Raw genomic sequence first — 20,048 nt, 5'->3', positions numbered from 1 at the left:
AAACCAGAGACAATACATATTGAATTGCAACTTTTTTTCCCTTACCTTTAGTGCCGACCTTTACAAAATTAGTATCCGAATTTATTTGAATGCACCACCTACATCCAAAACAGACAAAACATGGAGCCATTTCAAACTTTCTTACATCACGATATTTATTCAACAATATACAGCTCCGTATCTCTACATTTCAGACTTACTCTCCATTTTGTACACTTTGTATTTACACGATTGAAAATAAGTCTCTCCGCTTATATTGTCTCAACAGTACAGTGTTTGTCGCACTTGCATCTTTTTCATCCAAGCCTTCTCTCCTCTCCTCACGTCCCGGATGTCGAGACGGTCGCACAGCACTTTGGAGGAGAGCGTTTGCCGCCGTTTGGATTCACCAAATTGAGCATGAGGAGGAGATGAGGGGATTCCATGTTGCATAGAATTCTATTCAGACGACGAGAACAGAAAATTTGGTGCTGCCAAGTGTTCAATAGAGTCTTTTGTTTGTTTGTTAAAATAAACTCCTGAGACACTCTGGGACTTAACCTTTTGGCATTTCAAAAAAAGACAAAAAAACAACAACCCATTAGTTTTCAACGGTTGAGAACACAAGCAGCACTGTGTGGCGGATGCGACATTACAGAAAAATACATCTTTAGAAGAGACTAAAAACCCTGCACTGAGCGTATACACATCGACATATACATATATCATATACTATATAATCCTCTTTTATATTTTTCCAGTAAAGGTGGATGGATTAAAGTGCATCACAATGATTGAAAACTTAATTTGTCAGACATGCAGAACTGAAAATAAACTTTGAAATCATTTGGACCAGACAAGAGAAACGTCCAAAGTTATACACGTGGACCAGCATAAAAGGGTGTTTAAATTTTCCCTTAAAAAAAATACAAATAAATAAATTTTCATTGTTTCCTCGAGGGTAAGATTTGTTTGTGAACCTTCAAAGCCGTACAACAACAACAACAAAAACCTATCTGATGTTCAGTTTGTGTGTGTGTTAGGGGGGGGGAGGTCTAAAAAATAATTAGAAAATTTGGAATCCTTTGTAAACAAATAATTGTCTCTGTAGTGCCTGCTGACCCATCAAGTAAACAATTAAACTTGACAGGCTGGGTTAAGATCCAGAGCCTTTCAATAATTATGCCATCCAAAACACAAAGGCAAAAGGTAAGCAGAGCTGCACTGAGTTTTGTTGTCTGAAGAAGAAACTGCTTGTCATCATGGTCAGAAACTCGCCAATAGCCCAGCAGTTATCTTGTCATTTTTGGTTGTATGACAAGCCACAACTTACAACAACAAGTTACAAATCAAAAAGTGCCTTGGAACATATGGAGCCGCACTTTCAAGGTTCCACTGATGACTTGGGCGTGGGTGGTCAGTACGAAACGCACGTTAGGTGATGGCGGGTGATCACTTCGCCTGCAATACCACATGCATATTTTACGACAACGGACAAAGAGAAACAATCACCAACCCTCCAGCCGGTCCCTATGTCATCTCGGGTCATATACAGCCAACGAGTATGTACAATCACCATGTAACCTCGCTTCAAAGACACCATGACGACAATACCCCCCCCATCCCCCAAAAAGTGCAGTTATGTACAGTAGTTACCATCACCTATGAATTTAAAACAAAACAAAAAATCAAAACCGTGTTCAACTTAAGACAGGCAAGCAAATAAGTTGTTTAAGGACAGGATGCGCGTTGGCACGTGTGGTGACGAAAGGATGGTGGGGTGACACTGGGGTACGACGAGCATGCGGCTCAGGAGGGGATTTGACGTAACTTAAGGCGAGTGGACAGTGTGAGGAGTCCAAACAATTGCACTTACAAAAGAAAACACAAAAAAAAGTAAGACATCTTAAAAGAGCAGTTGAATGGATCCAATTGTTTGGAATGACCCCAAACGGATGACAGCCATTTTGTATATGAAGAAATAGGATGGGCTAATTCAAGCGCCCAATGTCCCCAACCTAATGGGCTCTTGGTGAAAACACGTGATGAGGTAGACTAAACATGTTCCACGACAACTGCATTAACTCAATAGAACGCTATGACAGCCACTCGCCACTAGAGGTCAGACAAAGGCCAGCATGACGAGCTAATGCTCCGGGAACCAATCATTTGATTATCCTGTCTACAATGCTTTACACAGAGTACATGTATATTTCTCTCTCTCTATATATATATATATTTGTATATTATTACATTTGGTAATAATGACTGCAGTAGTGATTTCCTCAAGTCCCAGGTCGGCACTCCTTAATGAGTTCCAGTTTGGTTTGACAGCACACCAACACCGATTGAACCATTTAACATTAAAAATAACCGACGTGTTAACTTGAACATCCGACCTTCTTTCTTTGGATTGCCACTTACAAAGAATAACTGAAATCTCCTCAAACCACCATATATACACATCTATATTCCTGATTAAAAAAAACCCAGCAACTATCGGGCAAGATTTAGCAAGTGAGCGCGATTGCACGTGTACCCGGGAATGACGGGAGGGATGAGGAGGACAAAGAGCAAAGACGCCTTTCCGCGGGGGAGTATTGCTGAGTGAATGTCGACTCAAACTAAAGATGAAATGTCAAGGAACCACTGCATGAAGCCGAGAATCTTGCCGTTTCCCTTTTAGGAGCCTGAGGAATTACCTCTTTTCCACAGTTGAAGATTTACACACACACACATACATCCACATGCAGCGGATTTAAAAAGTCGACACACACCTGTTCAAATCCTAGATTCTTATGATTAAAATAATGAGACCCAGCTAAATCATTTTGGAACATTTCACACCATTAATGGTTTCCTTCTGAGGGCCATTATAACTGTCAAAACCTTATACTTTATACAGTATAGGCTGCGCAACAAACTGATGAATTACTAGTTTTCAAACCAAACCATTTAAATATTTTCAAAAATGAATGGTAATAAAAAATGCTAGCAATATCTCTATTTTTAAAAGTGAAGACAATTTGGAATTTGAGTATTGACACATGAAGTCGATGTACAATTTGTCTTCGCGGGCAACCTAAAATGATGTGGCGGGCCGTATCTGGCCCCCGGGTTTTGAGTTTGACACCTGTGATTTATGCGGTCTATACAACTCGATTAAATATATATATTTTTTAACCCTGTCTCAGCAAGAATCATTTCAATTGAGTTGTAAGCGTTAGAGGTCACTCGAAATGATTTATCGTGGTTTCAACATGATCTTGCATTTAAACGGGGGTGTGTAGACATTTGGTATATCCACTGCACATGTCAAACCTGTGATATGATCTGCATGTTGAAGCTGGGGGATCGGGACTGCTTGGTGAGGGGAGTCCCAGGGGACACGAGAGGGTCGTCCGGCCTGATCGTTTGACCCTCCTGCAGGCTGACTGTGGAATGGCGGTGGGCGGCGCCGGCGGGACGCCCGCTGTCCTCGGCCGAGTCTCCGCCGCCGCCCTCCCGTTCCTGTCTGCCGCCGTTTAAGCTGAAGGCCATGCAGTCAAAAGACTTGCTGGAGGAGGTGCTGCCAGTCCGTACCAGAGGCGGTCCGGAGGGGAAGCTCAAGTGCTTCTTGATGGGACTTAGCTGGATGGCATCTAGTCGGATGCTGGCCGGGGGCGACTGCTTCCTCTGGTGCTGCCGCTTGACCTCCGCCGCCGACGCGTCGGCATGCTTTGCTGCCTCGGGCTTGTCTCGCTCCTTATCCCGGGACAATCGGGCCGTGATGGCTTTCTTGATGCTGCTGCCGCCGCTGCTCTGGCTGCCGGGCCTCAGACCACCGCCCGCTCTGGTGCCGCAGGGCTGGCTGCTGTTGGATGCCCCGGAAGAGAAACCCTCGTCTGGGTCGTTTGCGTTGAAGGAATCCTCGCCGCCGCTCATGCCGTCTGCTTCTAGTTTGATCACATTTGAGTTGTTAAAGCGTTGCTTAACATCAGAACAAAATACAACATTACATGGTTTAAAGTGGAGCTCAGGAGCTGCATTAGCTCTGCAACAAACAGAACATACTGACCTTGAGCCAAGAGTTACACAGTGGTGTGCTTAAGTCTTAGGCCACAGTCAGAATTGTTGTTTTTAGCTATGATGACCACACAGGCATGTCGGCTAAAGTGCATTTCTTATGCACTTAAATTATGTATCCACTTTTCATGTTTTCTTTCGGTCGTGAATAACAAGGCTATTAGTGAGTCTTCAACTTAACTGCTGTGAAATGGACCAATAAAAATTTTGAAGGGGGCAAAGACCTTTGCACAGGACTGTATTATTACATTAACAATTGTGTGGTCATTGATGATAATTTCATATCAGGCTCAGCATTCATGTTAACCACTCAGTATCCCCATTTTTTGGTTAGAGGGGATGAAGACAGTTGATTTATAATAATAATTAAAAAAAAATAAAAAAAGCATGGTCAAGAGAGACAGCCGTTGGTCTCCATCATGCACTCTTAGGACAAGCAAGCTAAACAGACGGGGCAGAAAAGAGGCCGTATTCACATGCAAACATGAGGGCAGGGGGAGATGCATGCTCTCCATTTCTTCCTCCTGCGGCACCGCTTGGTCACATGGCCGGCCGGCCGAATCCAGCCTGCTAATCTGCGGAGAGTGCCAAAGCCACTCCAAACGCTTCACGAGATTGATGGCGCGGCGCTTTGTGCTGACAAGTAGCCGAGGCAACTGGGCGAGTGCACGAGGCTCACGCATATGCAGCGATACTCGAAATAGTATGTCAAGGATGGCTATGAATATTGATCAAAAGGAAAGATGGATGCCCTGATCAATCAATCAATCTGACATTAGCGGCATCGATTCTTAAAGACATTTTATGCGTCCAATTTCATGTTCGGGCACAGGGATCAAAAGATCCATAAAATTAGGATTAGATGGGTTCGGTGTAGAAAGTCATCCTACTGTAAGATGAAGCTCCCAAGGTGAACTAGTGACATAAATCGTAAATATTCGGAGCACACAACGCATTACAATCTCGATACGGAAGATTGTTCAGCGAACACCTCTGACAAAACAAATCATTATTCATTATGTCTGCACGTGTGTGTGCAGAATATTTGATCCGGCGCTTGTACTCATTACATTGTGCGAGTGGCCATAATGTTGTGGCTGGAGGGCATTGGCACTTTATTCCATCATAAATTAGCGCCGCCTAACAGGAGAGTATGTAGAAATAAAAACTATTTCTTTCACAGTGCCAAATTGTGTCGCACGGAGTGGATTATCACAAAAGCGCCTTAATTGATTTGCTCTCAAGACTATTAAATGCCTCAAACCTCGGCACATTTGGTGCAGCGTATAGATTCCGGCACAGTTACTAGCAAACGCGAGTACAATCGAGTTAGCACAGACAAGACCCTTCTTCCCAGTCCTCTCCAATGGAAGAGCTGCGGAAAGAACTTTCAAGGAAAGAATCATGCAAAGACATCTGAGCAGTACCTTCTGTCATAGGTTCAACATCCAAAGAGCACAGAAAGAAATGAAGAGACAAGACAAAATGGGCGAGATGGTGGACCCGAGCGATTATATGTAAAGCACCGCTTGACATTCTGGTTAATACCGACAAAGTCATCGACTTGACCTTGTCACATATGACGTTAGGAACTCTGGAAAGTTTGCTAAAGCATGGACATGCACGACAAGAGGGCTCGTTCCCACTCACTGAGCTGAGGGAGGGACGTGACGTGGCAGAGGACTGCGCTGGCAATCACCAACGCCAAACAGAACGGCGAGTCGCCCGTGTGAAAGCGTGGGGCCAAGTGTGAGCGAAAAAGCGGTGCACTGAGCCGCAGCGTGGAAACAAGACGTCGGGTGCTCTGCCGGTCATTTAAAATAGAGCCACTTATATGGATGAGAAAGACTGTCTCCATGACTCAGTGAGTGACAAGGGGCAAAGTAAGAATGTACGCGAGGGAGGGAGGGAAGGAGGGCGAGCGAGAGGTTTCGACAGGGCCATGCAACAAGGCCACTTCCTTCCAAGCCAATTGGCAACTCTTCCACTTGTCGGGCAAAGAGCAGCAGGATGTTAGCTAAGGGTGGTGGGTGTGTGGAAAAGTTAAAACCACGATTCCACCAAGCGCTAAGCTTCAGTTAAGCTGTTTCCCCTCCACAAATTTCAAAATGAAATGAATATTTTGGGGGTGTTAACTTTTTCTTTTTTAAACATTCAGCCAATTAATAGGTTTATCAGGATTTGTTTCTGCCATTTCACCATATCAGCATTGCTTAAAAAAAAAGTTAAAAACAATGACTGCCGGAGGGTTTCCAAAAACATAGCACGTAAACCACTGCTGGACTTTTGAATTTTTTTTTTTTTTTTTCAAAAAAACATGTAGTTAACCAAAATGTACTCGCTTGGTGAAAACGGGGCTGAAGGTTACTCGGGGGGAATGCAGAGGCAGTAAAGAGAAATCCCGCAAAGCTGTAGGGGAGGAGAGAGGGGGGGTTGCTGCCCAGGGTGTCCGCCCCCTGTGCCCTACCCTCGAGAGTGATGGGGGGAATGACGCTGCTGGTGTGATGGTGGCCGTGAGGGCCCCCTCCTCTCTGCTCATTGGCCGATGGGTGTCGGGCGGGATTAGGTCGCGCGACGGCGACGCTAGGCTCTGCGTCGCTCGAGAAGTCAAAACAATCTGGGAGTCAACAACACAGACGGGGAAACGTGCTTCTTTAATGGCAGCGCGTCTTGGGCCACCTTTTGTTTCATCAATTTACTGGAATTTCCAACAATAAAAACTACAATCCTAAAAGCGACTGGCCTTCTATGAATCTTAAGGCGGAGGAATTTGCAAGCACCATTTTGTCATGACTTTCTTGCAGAAGAAGCAGTGAGACAAACTACATGATGACAACTACACAAAGTGACAGGAGACACCATTTTGCACCAATGGTGTGACAGGATTCTTTTCTCACTGCTCAGAAGATCAAAACAAAACATGAATCAATCATTTTCTCACCTAAAAGCTGCTTCTTGTGGCCTTTCACACATTGAGAAACATCATGTAAATATTTGCATGACTTTCATACAGTGATAAAAAGATGAGGGGGGGGGGGGTATATAAATGATAGCGTGCTGTCTCTTCCCGCAACCTTACCCTCTCTCTTCCAGCGGTGGCGTCGGATGGAGGCGGTGGTGATGGCCGAGATGGAGATGCGCCTTACGGTGGGTGTGACTTCCACCTGCAGAACTTTGCGGCCTTGAGGTTCGTTTGGGGCGCTGTCTGGCAGTGAGTTCTTCATGGCGTTGCCCAGCTGGGGGTTGACGACACAGAGGGAACATCAACGTGGCTCCCAAATGAAGTGGGCTGAAGGGTTCCACACGACTGTTTAAAACTGTCACTTACCAGAAGAGGCTGGGAGTAAAGCTCCAGCTGGGATCTGTACAAAATGTCCTCCAAAGCTTCCCGACCCATCTCCCACTCTCCGTTGTATCTATGTACGCAAACATAACATCATCAAATACGAGCAAAGATAACATGAACCCAGTTCCTTGGTTTTTCTAAGCGTGACAGAGGGAGAGTCGCCACCATCTTCTCTTGACAGTATGTGGCACTAAAATTATTGGGGAGCATATTAACCTAAATCCCAGAGTGTCGTCTTCAGCCGTTTTGAGCCCAGGATGCCTGTGAAAGCACGGCATGCAAATGAAGCGCCCAAGATTAGTCAAAAAATAAATAACAAAATAAAGGGGGACTTATTTCAGCTCTCTTAATGCTCATGTAGTCTGTGTCCGACCAATCTCCTGATTGCTGCTGCGCCTCTTCAGGAGAAAAATTAAGCCGACAGTAGATTGGTCACACTTGTCTTTAGCGCGTCACGCAAAGCGGCGGTGATTTGAGTCGCTGCGAGATCAGGGGAGCCCCACTCGCTAAGGACGAAATATCATTGGGGAGGCCGTAATCAGCTTTGCGTCGGTCGGTTGGTCACTCTCATGAGGGTTGAAATCACCTGCTCCCTTGGCGCGCTGCCGATGTAATCAGCCTGCACTGAGAGGAAGGAGTGTCTGTCCTTGGCACCGTGAGAGTTTGCAACATTGGAATGCAGTCTGTCTGCACTGGTTAAGTACAACCACAAAACAACAAATGGATTATAAAAAGCTATTTAAAAAAAAAAAAAAACTCCTCCCAGTATAATCCACCTCTGCTGGCACGTCAATAAAAACTGACCATTATTCTCAAAGGGGGAATTGTGGCTTGAGTTCTTGGAATCGATTGCGCAAGTGTACCTAATGAAGTGGCCGCCGGGCGGCGCTGCCGATCGGCTGAGACACTTACATGGCATGATAAACAGCAGTCAGCATTTGCACCATGAACTCCGGGTCCAAGAGCACACGGTTGGGAGGTTCCCTCCAGAGTTTCTGCTGTTGCCGCGGGAAACCGCACACACACAACCTGAGGATGACACACACACAGACGAGGCTTAACTCGAGGGCTGAGCATTGTTCCGGCGCCGTGCAATCTCCACAGTCAAGCCTTGCCGTCTGTCTAAAGTGCGCTCGCTCCAGGCGTTGTTTGCCTGCCTGCTCGCCACTCTTTCAGTCATTCGGAAATACTAGTGCAGTGGCGCCGTTACTGGCCAAATCCTCGCGGCGTTAACGGCTCATCTTGTGAATCACATATCGATTCTGACTGCAAAACACGGCTGGAAAAATGAAAAAGCGCAATTGCGTTGAAAATGTGTTTCCGATCGGTGCGGTCGCCAAATGTCAAAGAAATGAAGAGTCATACAGATTGAAATCAAAGTCGCATTTGTATGCTGTGTGGGTGCGTGCGATCCTCACCGGGAGCTCATTCTGCAGACTGACTGATAGGAGGACAGGGGCATGTAGACGACGGCGGAGTTGTAGCACAGCATGAGGAAACACAGCACCTCAAATCTGCAAACGAGCGTCACAAAGACATGCCAATAATAATTCCAGCACAACTGAGGCAGGTTTTTATATTCTGCCACCTTAACCATTAGCGAAGCATTTTACACTCGAAAATAATCAGCGTTTTTCCACCTGCACGTCCGCATCGAGACCTCCAAAGTAACCGCCATAATCGAGCGGGTGCAGCGGAGGTAAACGACCGGCCGTGTATCATCGCAGCGAAGCGTCAACCCTTGTGGGGTTTTCCAGTTTCTTGTCATAACCAATATTTCAGTCCGACACACGGAGTGCTCAAAGGAAACCCTGGTCTTGATGAAGTCGGCCGATTCTCTCGTACCTGTTTTGAGCCGTGAAGGTCTCTCTCTGAGGGTGGAGGCCGCTGTACACCACTCGGATCAGGTCGTGTTGACACAGAGCCCCCTCTGTCAAGGCCATGGAACCCAAGCTTGAAGGCTACGCAAAACACAAATAACACTATGAACGGAAAGAATTTGAACAATTACTCCACTCACTACTTATGATAATGAATGAAGTGGAAGCACACAGAGGCAATGAAGCCCAAATGTTTGGAGAACAGTGCGAGCGCAGCCCAGCGGGGGACAAGGAAGAGGAAATCTTTGGCGAAGCTGACCTGCTTATGTAAATACGCGCTCAGTAATTCTCACCTCATGATAAATCGACGGTTTGGATAACGAGGGGATGGTGAAGGAAAGGAGCTTGCTGTTGCCGTCTTTGTCCACAATCTCCTGGTGAGCAGAAAAGACGACAGAGAAGCCATGTCGTGAAAGCGATTGAGCATTTCTCCCGGTCCCCGAGAATGAGCAGCGATGTTTACACTAACTTCCCAAGACACGTCAATCACAATAATTACAGTTGGCTCGCACATATGTTTGCTCTTCGTCCTTCCCTTGTAAACCAGCTAAAGAGGAAGACGAGCGCTTCCTCACACGAGTTCTCAACAAAGCGGCTCGCCGTCTTTCTGCTCTCTCAGCATGTGAAGCCCGATAAAAACATCATTACGATTGCATCGTCAAATCTGCGCTTTTCAAAGTGTGAAGAGGAAACCAGGAGAGGTGAAATCTCTTGTCTCGAGAATGCAACAAATGGTAAGCGACAAGGCGAAATGGATTCATTTTATTCTCCACAGTAAAACAGCGGATGAGATTCTGGAGCGAGCAGAAAAATCATTCAAATCAATTCCCTAATGAGGGGCTGAGAAATGTCCGTCGTTTTATTAAAACCACCGCCGATTCCTCAGAGGGATTCATGATCTATATTTTAATGGACTGTGATGGCAAACAGGTTCAAATGCATCATTCATCCCTCGTGACACACTTAGTCCGGCCGCCTCGATATGCGCTCGTGTGTGGCACTGCTAAGCAGCAAGCTGTTTATCACAGCCCAAGAATGAAGAGCGTGCGAGGCGTCCTGCTCGTGTGTAGAATGAGAAGAATACATTATGCATAAATATACTTTCAGCGGCATCGGCTGAAATGGAGTGCCATCTATTGACATGTCTCTCGCTCTTTGCACATATTCAAGATGAGCTTTTAAAGCCACGTCCCATTAGCTGTTGGTTTTTTCCTGTTGCTTTTCTTTCGGGTCGTGCAAACAGTGCACTTACTAATTTGCTATTATGCCACTTGGAATTTTCCACATTAAATCACTATCTATTCGCCTTCTATCCATTTGAATTAAAAAAATAAATAAATAAAAATGTTGAGATATATTCCACATACAGCGTCAGCCCTAAAAGCGTAACGTGGGGATTCCTCATCAATAATGCGAGACGAGGCCTCGTGTATCACCTGACCCAAATGCTACCAAATGCTTGTACCGCAATTTTTTTAAATTTATTTTCTTGCAAAAGCAATATTGCGAAATGCTTTACTGTATCCTGGTTATTCTATATCCTGCTATATTTAAAAAGACTTCTTCTTTCTGCACCTCTCAGTTGCTACTTTGCATGCCTCTAAACCACAGAGCACTAGCTGCTTATTATCTATTTACATTTTTAATCTATTGGGTACAGATGTATTTCTGTTAATGCCGGCAATTCAAATGAAAGTGACAGGCACAGTAATAAAAGGTTCTTCCAATATATGGACACCTGTGGAAAGCAGGCTTGCTAATCCACTGCTAGAGCAACACGACACCCACCAGGTTGTAGATGCCGAGGAGGAGGGCCTCAATGCAGCCATTGCTCTGCCGATCTCTGCTGGCCGTGACTCGAAGATACACCCACACCAGCTCGGGCAGAAACTGCATGGTGAAACGCCGCAGGCGGTTCTCAGAGCTGCGGTAGAGCTCGAACAGCTGGTGGCACACGGGCTCCAATAACTGGATGGATCAAAAGGGGACATGCGTAAGAACATACCAACGTGTACCTGTGGCTAATGCGTTGAACTGACGAGGTTCAGCGCACACTAGTTGCCCCCCCCCCCCCCAATCACCCATCTGCACATCGTAGCATTCTAACATGAATGCCAAACCTCTTCACATAACCGAAAGAGGCTTGGGGGCAAAGTCGAGTCAATAATGGGAGGCGCAGGGAAGTAAGGCGGTAAATCAACATCGTGAGTCAGGCAGGATGGTCTGGAAAAAGGCAGCCAGCCTGTTTGGACCTTTTAGTGCTGATTAACTCGAGAGTCTAAAGACTGCTCTTGTGTACACGCGCAAAACTTTGGCCCAACAGGTTATTGACACCGATCCATTTCTTTCATGCACACCTTCTTCCAAATGGGATTGCACAGGCAAAGAATTGAGACTGGTAATTCATTTAAGTCTGCGGTTGGTTGATATCAAATTTGACCGTGAAGGAGAAGCGAGGAAAAAGGCTGCCAAGATAATGACATTTTCCCACTGAATCACTCGTGTCAAATTAGAGTTCCATATCACTGAGCGTTGCTAGCCTCCAAGATTGTCTTCACGTCACAAAAGAAATTGTAGAAGGTGACTCTTTGGAACTTATATTTTCCCTCTGATTCAGCCTGAATGTGGGTGTGTTTCATCTTGTATGTCACCTCATTTCCAGGATCTTGGATGACCCTGTACAGCGCTGGTACTAAGGATTTCTTCAAGTGCAGGCTGCCGGCATAACTTGAGAGCTGGGTTTCTGGTAAGGACTGGGTAAAAGTAGGAAAAAAAACACAAAAAAACGGTTAGTTCGACAGAGTGACGACACTTTTGCAATTTCTCAAAGTATCGTCTGGCTCTATGACAGACGAACAAAGTAGCATTTCATCATTTCCATGCATATGAAGTACCATTAAATAAAAGCTGTAGTGGTCCCTGAAATCAAATTGCTTAAATAATTCAAATTCTTTTCTACTTGTGAGACAGGGCCAAATAACGTCAGTGAAAAAGTGCCTCTCATTAACGGCAATGTGAAAAATCTGTCAGAGACACCTGAAAAGAAAGAAAAAAAAAATCTGACAGGTTCTCATAATTGCCCAAGGAGAGGAAAACGGATCTCCTCCAAAAAAGGACTTCTTGACATCGAATTAGAAGAAGCAGATTGAACCTCGGGGTGCTTCCTTTTTTGTGTTATCAAGGGTTGTGCTCTTCAGTGCTCGCACAATGCCTTCCATTGAGCATTTCTTCACATTTTCCTACAGAAACCCAAGCTGCCTTTCTTTCTTAACCCTTTCTTACGCATACGTCAGTTTTAAACTGGATGTAAATACAGTGCATGTTCAATTAATTTTTCAAAAAGTAATTAATAGGGGTCACAAATGACACTGCATTACCTTGAATTCGGAGAGCCATTCTTCCACAACTCCGCGCTCTGAACCCAGCATCTTCCTCAGCTGCCTGGTGGAAAGAAAAAAAGCAACCCTCAGTTGACCTTGTTAATGTCACCTAAATTTGTATGTAAATTCAATTCTATTCAATCGTGGCATATTACTAAACTTCTTTGTGCCCTCAAATGACACCACAAAATAATAATAAGAGAGGAGCTAGTGACTCACTGCATGGCACTGGCCACACGGTTACATAATGCGCTAGCTACTATGCTGACCTCACCTGTCACCATGCATCAACGAATAACAACCCTCCATTTGCGCCATCCCCTGATGATTAAAATCTACGTGGGCAGCTTTCGGCTAGGCAACTTCCATTTTTGTGACATATGCAAATCAAACATGCACGCACAACTTGAACTGGGATCATTAAGATGCATCAAATAAAACCATATGGACTCTCTTTTGCTTATGCAAGCATCTATTGCATCAATTTTGTTATTTATATACTAGTGTTACGTACTTTGTCTTTGTTTTCTTACCTCGGTGAGGGACAACTCAGATCTCCACAGGGAGAGTCGAATGGTTTTCGACTAAGTCGCACATCTTTGAGGGTCACCTGAGACGAGAGCAGACATAATCGACAATTAACACAAATAGTGGTATCCCGGTGTTTGGAAATTGAAATGACATACACAAAGCTGGCGAGGACAGCAGAAGGAAAAGTCGTCGAATGACTGAAAAGAAAGTACTTTATTAATATATTTGAAGTTTTTGTCTAGGAACATTGTTGTTCACTTATTAGACGTCTGACAAAATAAAAGAGACAGCACGAGCTGTCAAAGAATTTTAATTCAAAGGTCTGAGGGAACAGACTGTGACAGTCACTATTTGAAACACTAAATAAGACAGTTTGGGAGGTGCCTCGAATTGTGGACGGGGTTCATTAGAGTGCAATTTAACTGTTTTAGTTCCTCACAAAGTGGCTCGAGTATATCCAAATCATCTGTGTGAATAAATTATTCAAAACGTTCTCACTGCGCCAAGGACATTTGGCTTTCTGTTGCGCTCACAACATTTTTCACCCACCCTGGGAAGCCATTTTCCCCAACACAGTATTTAACTCGCCAATGAGCTGTCACAAATTTCGACACAATACGTCGTCACATAACCGGGTCGCACAAACGACAATAAGCAAACTAACTTCCCTACATGTGCCATTCCATCAATATACAAGATTAGCTCATTGTGTTTGCAAAGGTCTAGCAAAGCAGCGACCCATCCTGTTTACAGCACCGCAAACCCATATTACAATAGAATGCTAAATAGTTCCCTTCGTTGGAACAAAGCCAAATAATGGACTTCAAATACACAATGTATTCATCCATTATTGAATTTGTAGTCTGGCTAGGGCAAGGCTTTCCATTTAGAACAACTGTCTTGACTATTTATGCAATTAGGAATCCACAATAGTGCCAGTCTTATCTCAGCGTTGTAAACACAATAAATGACTCACTAAAAACTTTGAGAGCAGTTCTAAGTGGCCAATTAAGTTCAGTCCATTAAGATTTAGCCATACAATTTAAGTGACCTATTTCCAGCATGTTCTTGCTGGCAACTGTTTGGCCGACGACACTCAATCAGTGTCTGCTAAATAAAAGTCAAACTGAATTGCACGGAAATATGTTACAAACCCAAGTGAGCAAGTTTCAACAGTCCGACATGACCCTAACCCAAGGTCATCTTACCTCAACCAACCATGAATTATTGAGCAGGTTCTGTGCTAGTTTGTGCCACTTCTTTCCTTCAAGTCAATATCCAACCAAATGGGTTCATCGCATCCTGCAACTCAACACTAACCTAGGAATCTCTCATCCTTTCTGGGCGCATGTTTATTTCCAGGAGGTCTTCGAGGAACACCTACACCCGAACAGCTCATCCAAACATTTTCCATAGGTAAGAGGATTACCTCCCAATACGTGACCCTGGAGAAACTGACGGGTGTAATCCCTGCCCTCTATTAACACGAGAACTAGCCGCTCGGCGGCAGCGGCGGAATGGGATGTCTCCTTAAGGACAGAAAAAGCTTAATTAATAACAAATTCAGCAGTGTGGAATGCTTCATCTTTATTTTGAAAGTGACCCATTCACTTGCAAAAGAAAACGGACAAGTCCAAAACGACGTGCCATTGAGGTTTGTGTCACAGAGGTCATTGTCAGACAGTCAATATGTTACTGATTCTCCTCCGGGACACAAAAATGGACATACTCGGGCGGGCTAAATACATCCTGAGCTTGTTTAGCAAGAGTGAATGGCGCTTAAGGGAAGAGAAAAAAAAAAAAAAAAACGGTGACGTTTGATACAGACAGACAGAGGGTAAAATTGTCTACACTCAGCATCATCCTTCTCTCGGCGCTCATGGGCCAGGCGAGGGGAACTGAGGCGTACGCACATCCAGAGCTAAAATTAGCAACTGCAGCTGCAGGGCCAGACGTGCTGGGATGGCTCCATGTTGCAACACACACGCTACACACACACACACACACACACACACACACACACACACACACACACACACACACACACATAGACAGTTGCATCAATTAAACAGGACGAGCCACAACATGTGGAGAGAGCGCAGATGAGCACCAGCAACATACGGCCTCGTCCTCAGACTTGGAATGCAAACACGTACGTACGTACGCACAGTGGAAAACCATCTTGGAATATATTACCTCCGAGTGAGAGGAGGTCAGCGTCTGCTAAGCGAGTTTCAACTAAAGGTTGACCTTGAGCATGCCGACCACAGGGCAGACCAAACGCTTTAAACCACAGAAGGAAGAGCTGAGAGAGAGAGAGAGAGAGAGGAGGGCTGCATGAATACTCAGAGATCACGACTTCGGCATTAAAACGTTGATGATGAGATTTACATTTTGGCTCCATAAAGTGCACTGCGGCTAGCTAGCGTAACAATGACAAAATGCCCAAAGCGGCTAACTGTGGCCAAGCTAATAAGCATTAGTGAGACCACTACCGATGTTATTATCCTTTTAATACTCTGTCGCCTTCCAGAGCACGTTTGTTAACAGGCGGCGTGCTCACCAGAATACAACACGCCTACGCTTTCCTTCCACGTATTCCAAACCCCATCTCAACATCAAATAGCTGGCACTAATTCAAAGGCGCCATGGATCACCCGGGCTTTTGGCCAGCGCTCAACTTTGGACCGACAGGGAGTCGTGACCGAGCGCGGAGTGAAGAGGATGATGCCTGCTTGATGTTATCTAACACTGACCACCTGCGCCTCAAATGACCAATTGTGGGTGCGTTTTGCGTCTTGCTTGGCTTTACGATGACACTTATTCGCAAAGAAAGAGCAACTTTAACATGGCTGATCATAGGCAGAAATTGTGAGAATGGTGAATAGAACATTCTCGACAACAGCGGTTGGACACGTTTCGAGTAGCGCCATATTTTGACAGATGAGCATAAAAATAAATCAAACTAAATTAAATACACAACACGCCATAACATTTAACACAGCTGTTGTAACTAATGGGAGCCCAGTGCCGGTTTGTCCTCAACAAGCTGCTCGCCATCCTGGGGTTATTTATTTGTTTTAAACTTCTCACCGTTGTCTTTTAATGCTCAATCTCCCCATGCAGCAAAGCGGTTTTGATGTCTTCATTTGCAAGTCACAACATATTAGGCAGAATGTGTTGGCTGCGTGCAAAGCCAGCTGGCAATAAATCCGTACTTTAAGTGGGACTGTTGATCTTGTCTCTCAAAAACATTTTTTTTCTGGGAAGGCGTAGGCTCATCGGTCTCATTATATGACATGCTGCCTTTTCTAAGAAGCTTGTGTTGTTTTCTAACTTAATTCTGCAAAACTACATTTAAAAAAAGAGAAATTCTTATAAGCCCTTAATCATATTTACTTTAGAAAAATTCTAACGTCTTTCTGCTGGTGATGGTCTAAGCCTGGAACTGAAATGTGCCTTTTTTGTTAAGTTTTGAAATCCCAACATGGATTTTCAAGCATCAAAACCCAGCTGTTTTTATCCATCCATGAACTGTTTGCTCTTGGCCCCAGGTATGTGCTTTCCGAACACTCCCCGTTGATGTATTTCCAAATATCGATCAATTATGCGCTTGTTCAAGCCAGACTATTTTATGGTTCAGTGCTGGGCCTCCCCGACAGAAAGATAATCAAAGAATGCCTCGCTGTTGTGCAGATTGCAGTGGCAGCCAGCACCCAGATAGACAAGGATACATGGCAAAGCAGTGACTCACATCCAGCCGAATGTCAAGCCTGTGCACGAAAGCCGCCTAAAATGATTCCACTATGGCACCAAGACTACATTTTAGAAGCAGAGGGAAGAAAAAGAGACTTATGCAAATTGTGACACATTCAAAGGAAAATGTACTTTGCAGGTATGAAGTCTTGGCTCTTATCTGAAAGCTCTCAGGAAGCGCAAAAATATATATATATATATATATATATGTCCCACTTGATTTACCTCCAGCGGGGGGAACGTCAGTGGGCTTGAAGCCTGTGTGATCCTCTGAGTCCATGGGGGCGAGCAAGCGCAGTGGAAAACAGTTCCCGCAGCTAATCCATGTCTGGCTAATTACAGCTTTGATCCTTTGGGTGAACGCGTCGCCTAAAAGGGAGGGCGCCGACGCGCGCTGGAGCTGCACGAACATTGTTTCTGTTAAATCACACCTGTGTGACAGACACACACTTGTACACCGTTCGGTCTCAACTATGCCGGCATTCATTTTCAATAAATGTTCTTCCGGTGCAGGTGTATCAATCGATCCTAGCTAAATTTGGGCATAAAACACATTCTGAGGTAGAGGTTTCTTTACTATTATATTTGCAAAAGGGGGAACATTTATTTTATTCCTTAGGTTTGTTTTATGCATTGGCCAATTCATCAAATGCGGGAGTTTTATTCTACTAGGTGTCAAATTTGACATCTCTATTTGGTGGATTTTCACCAATTGCATGTGGATCTGGTACGACATCAGTAAAAGGTGGATAAATGAAAACTCGGCTGCAGCAATTTTGCAGGATGTCTTTTGTAAACGAGGCTTTTACTTTTTACTGCAATCTCAACAAGAACCACTAAGTTGCACCGATCTTGTTTTATGCGGCGTGAACGTTTAATATTGAAGAGCTTTCGTCGGGCTTCTCGCGATATCAACAAAGGGAAGATTTATTTTTTGAAACCTCGCCACAAACAGCCTCACAATTCATTTCCAAAAGCCTGCTAAGCACAGGTGCCATTCGACACTGAACGGGAAAGGATGCAGGGAGAGATGAAACGGGTAATTGGGAGTTTCTGCTCTAAAATAGCCTGCTGTCCTAGTGATAGTCCCAAAACACACAGCCACAGAGACAAGAGAAAGGAAGGAGTAAGGGAGGAGGGGATGATGATGATAATTGAGGATAAGCAGCAGATGGCATGGCATCAGTTCTGCATTTTTGCCAGCGATGCTATGATTGGAGGAACGCGCCTGTGCAAAGATGAGTGGAATTATTAAACTCCATTATTATGCAACCGGTCAAATACTAATCATTCATGATCCTGTTTTAAAACAACCACACTGGTGAAATGTGGTGAATGCAAACCAGAACGTCTTTACCAAGTGACCATCCACAGCAGAGTAGCTTTGGATCAGCTTCACTACGGATTAACACAATTATTTCTCCAAGGGAACTCATCATAATGCCTAATTTATTTATCTAAAGGTTTACAACCCAATCACACAAAAATAAATTGCAAAGATTAAAGCAAATGAAAAGTCAGCTCATTCGTAGCCTCCATGGATGGCACTGGCATTTACAAGGGGGAATAATTGGGACATTGAAAATTAAAAAGCAAAACCAAGTATTGTTAAAAAATTAAAACAAGGCAGCAGTCTTCAGCTTAATGCAAGCACACATTTGTCCTCAATTGACTATCATCCCGTTTTTGAGTGAAATTACACTTTTTCCTCATATCATTACAATGAATACATTATAGTTTTTCCTTGCTGAATCACAATGTTTTTGAAGTTATTTAAAAATCACATGTTTCTGTTGAAATTCCTACTTTTAAAAACACTGGCTCTCTTGTAAAACAAAACAATTTTACTCTTCACATTTACAAACATGGCAGTCACAACCATAACATTGGGTACACTTGCATGCTTTAATTTACAGGGTGTATTAACAGTAGAACATAAAACACTGATGAAGAACGTTTTTACCAGATTATTTTTGGGTTTTATTACGTTTATAAAGGCTGCTTGACATCGTGCAGGTGTACCTAATCTAGTGTCCCCTATTTAGTGCCACGGTGGCACAAAAAAAAAGCACGTTTACGTTACGTACGCGGAACAACACCGCCTGGAGTTACTGTCGTTATATTACATTAAAGCGCTTTTTTTTCTTCTCGTGTCCATCCGTATTTTCAAGTCAGTTGAGCGCCACGAAATCTCGTGATCCCCGCCGCAGCTAGCAAACCTTAGCTCGGCTCTTTAGCTTCACCCGTACGAACGTCCTCCGTCCTCGGTCAGAACCAGGCCGGAGACAGACTGCCACACATCGTAAGTTCTGTCCCAACGCTCCAACCGGCTTTTAACACTTAGACGCCACGTACTAAAATCGCCTCAGGTACCCTTCTAACGCATACAACCATGATGGTAACGCTTCAAGTCAGTGCCGAATATCCTATTTTCCCTTCCTATCCAGCGAGTCATGGGACACCCACCTGTAGTGACGTTCGTTGCGGTGACTGGGAAGGGGAAACGGTTGTGGTGTTTGACGAGGGCGGTCACCTGGGTCGAGCTTCACGACTCGCGCTGATCCCAGGCTGTAACCAACAGCAGCGCCTCCCGTCCCGTGTGCGTGTGTGTTTGAGTGCACTGCGACGATGCTTCAAACAGCGCGCGACGCGATTGGTCGAGCTGAGCGGAAGTACTGCGAGCTAGCTCAGCAAAAGGGGCGGAGGGTGATGCGTTCACAACCGTCGGACTACAGTGATCCCTCGTTTCTTGCTGATAATTGCACTGATAAAAACAAAAGTCCACTTCCTATTTTCATACACTTTACTGTATTTAAAACACTTTTTAAACATTTTAAAGTTAAACTGACTTTTAGAAACATTCTTTTCATTCATTCAAACATTCATTCTACATTAATATTTTTTGTATTTTTCGAGTTTCAAGCTCAACACGCTTATTTTCAGTTTCAATTTTTATTTTTTCCAAGTACGAGTTTTGTTTTTTTCAAGTGCAAAACCTTTTACACAAATCTATCTCTATAGTGAGAGGCCTGTTCCAATGGGAAAGTTTTTAGACACAATTATCCATCATAAAATTCAGCCCAAATCTTGTACAATATACGGTAAAATACT

The 20,048-nt window shown here is 44.3% G+C and overlaps 1 protein-coding gene across 7 annotated transcripts; it reads right to left on the bottom strand.

The window, feature by feature from the left end:
• Window positions 1-129: 129 nt before the first annotated feature.
• Window positions 130-19,600, bottom strand: LOC133159379 (hyccin 2-like). 7 transcript variants are annotated; one of them, XM_061286331.1, is made up of 14 exons: window positions 19,404-19,600; window positions 15,378-15,486; window positions 13,184-13,260; window positions 12,648-12,711; window positions 11,922-12,023; window positions 11,059-11,238; window positions 9,564-9,644; window positions 9,236-9,351; window positions 8,809-8,904; window positions 8,303-8,419; window positions 7,373-7,460; window positions 7,124-7,280; window positions 6,512-6,661; window positions 130-3,914 (listed from the first exon to the last, which is right to left on the bottom strand). In XM_061286331.1, exons 4-14 carry the CDS (start codon window positions 12,696-12,698, stop codon window positions 3,295-3,297), a joined length of 1,758 nt encoding a protein of 585 aa, XP_061142315.1. In that variant the 5' UTR covers window positions 12,699-12,711; window positions 13,184-13,260; window positions 15,378-15,486; window positions 19,404-19,600; the 3' UTR covers window positions 130-3,294. The 7 variants fall into 7 exon arrangements, with proteins under 7 accessions (XP_061142315.1, XP_061142314.1, XP_061142318.1 ...); XM_061286330.1 differs by lacking the exon at window positions 15,378-15,486; XM_061286334.1 differs by lacking the exon at window positions 15,378-15,486 and having other exon boundaries at window positions 130-3,911.
• Window positions 19,601-20,048: the final 448 nt, after the last annotated feature.

Source organism: Syngnathus typhle, linkage group LG9, assembly GCF_033458585.1.
Source record: "Syngnathus typhle isolate RoL2023-S1 ecotype Sweden linkage group LG9, RoL_Styp_1.0, whole genome shotgun sequence".
Classification (NCBI taxonomy): Eukaryota; Metazoa; Chordata; class Actinopteri; order Syngnathiformes; family Syngnathidae; genus Syngnathus; species Syngnathus typhle.
This window is presented reverse-complemented; position numbering and strand designations above follow the sequence as displayed.

Bases quoted from the DNA above. Each gene is read 5' to 3' on its own strand.
- LOC133159379 (XM_061286331.1), bottom strand. From the start codon at position 12,698: ATGCTGGGTTCAGAGCGCGGAGTTGTGGAAGAATGGCTCTCCGAATTC. The intron at 12,024-12,647 runs GTAATGCAGTGT...ACTTTTACCCAG, and splicing joins AATGGCTCTCCGAATTCAAG to TCCTTACCAGAAACCCAGCT. The intron at 3,915-6,511 runs GTAGGGCACAGG...TGATCAAACTAG, and splicing joins TCCCCCCATCACTCTCGAGG to AAGCAGACGGCATGAGCGGC.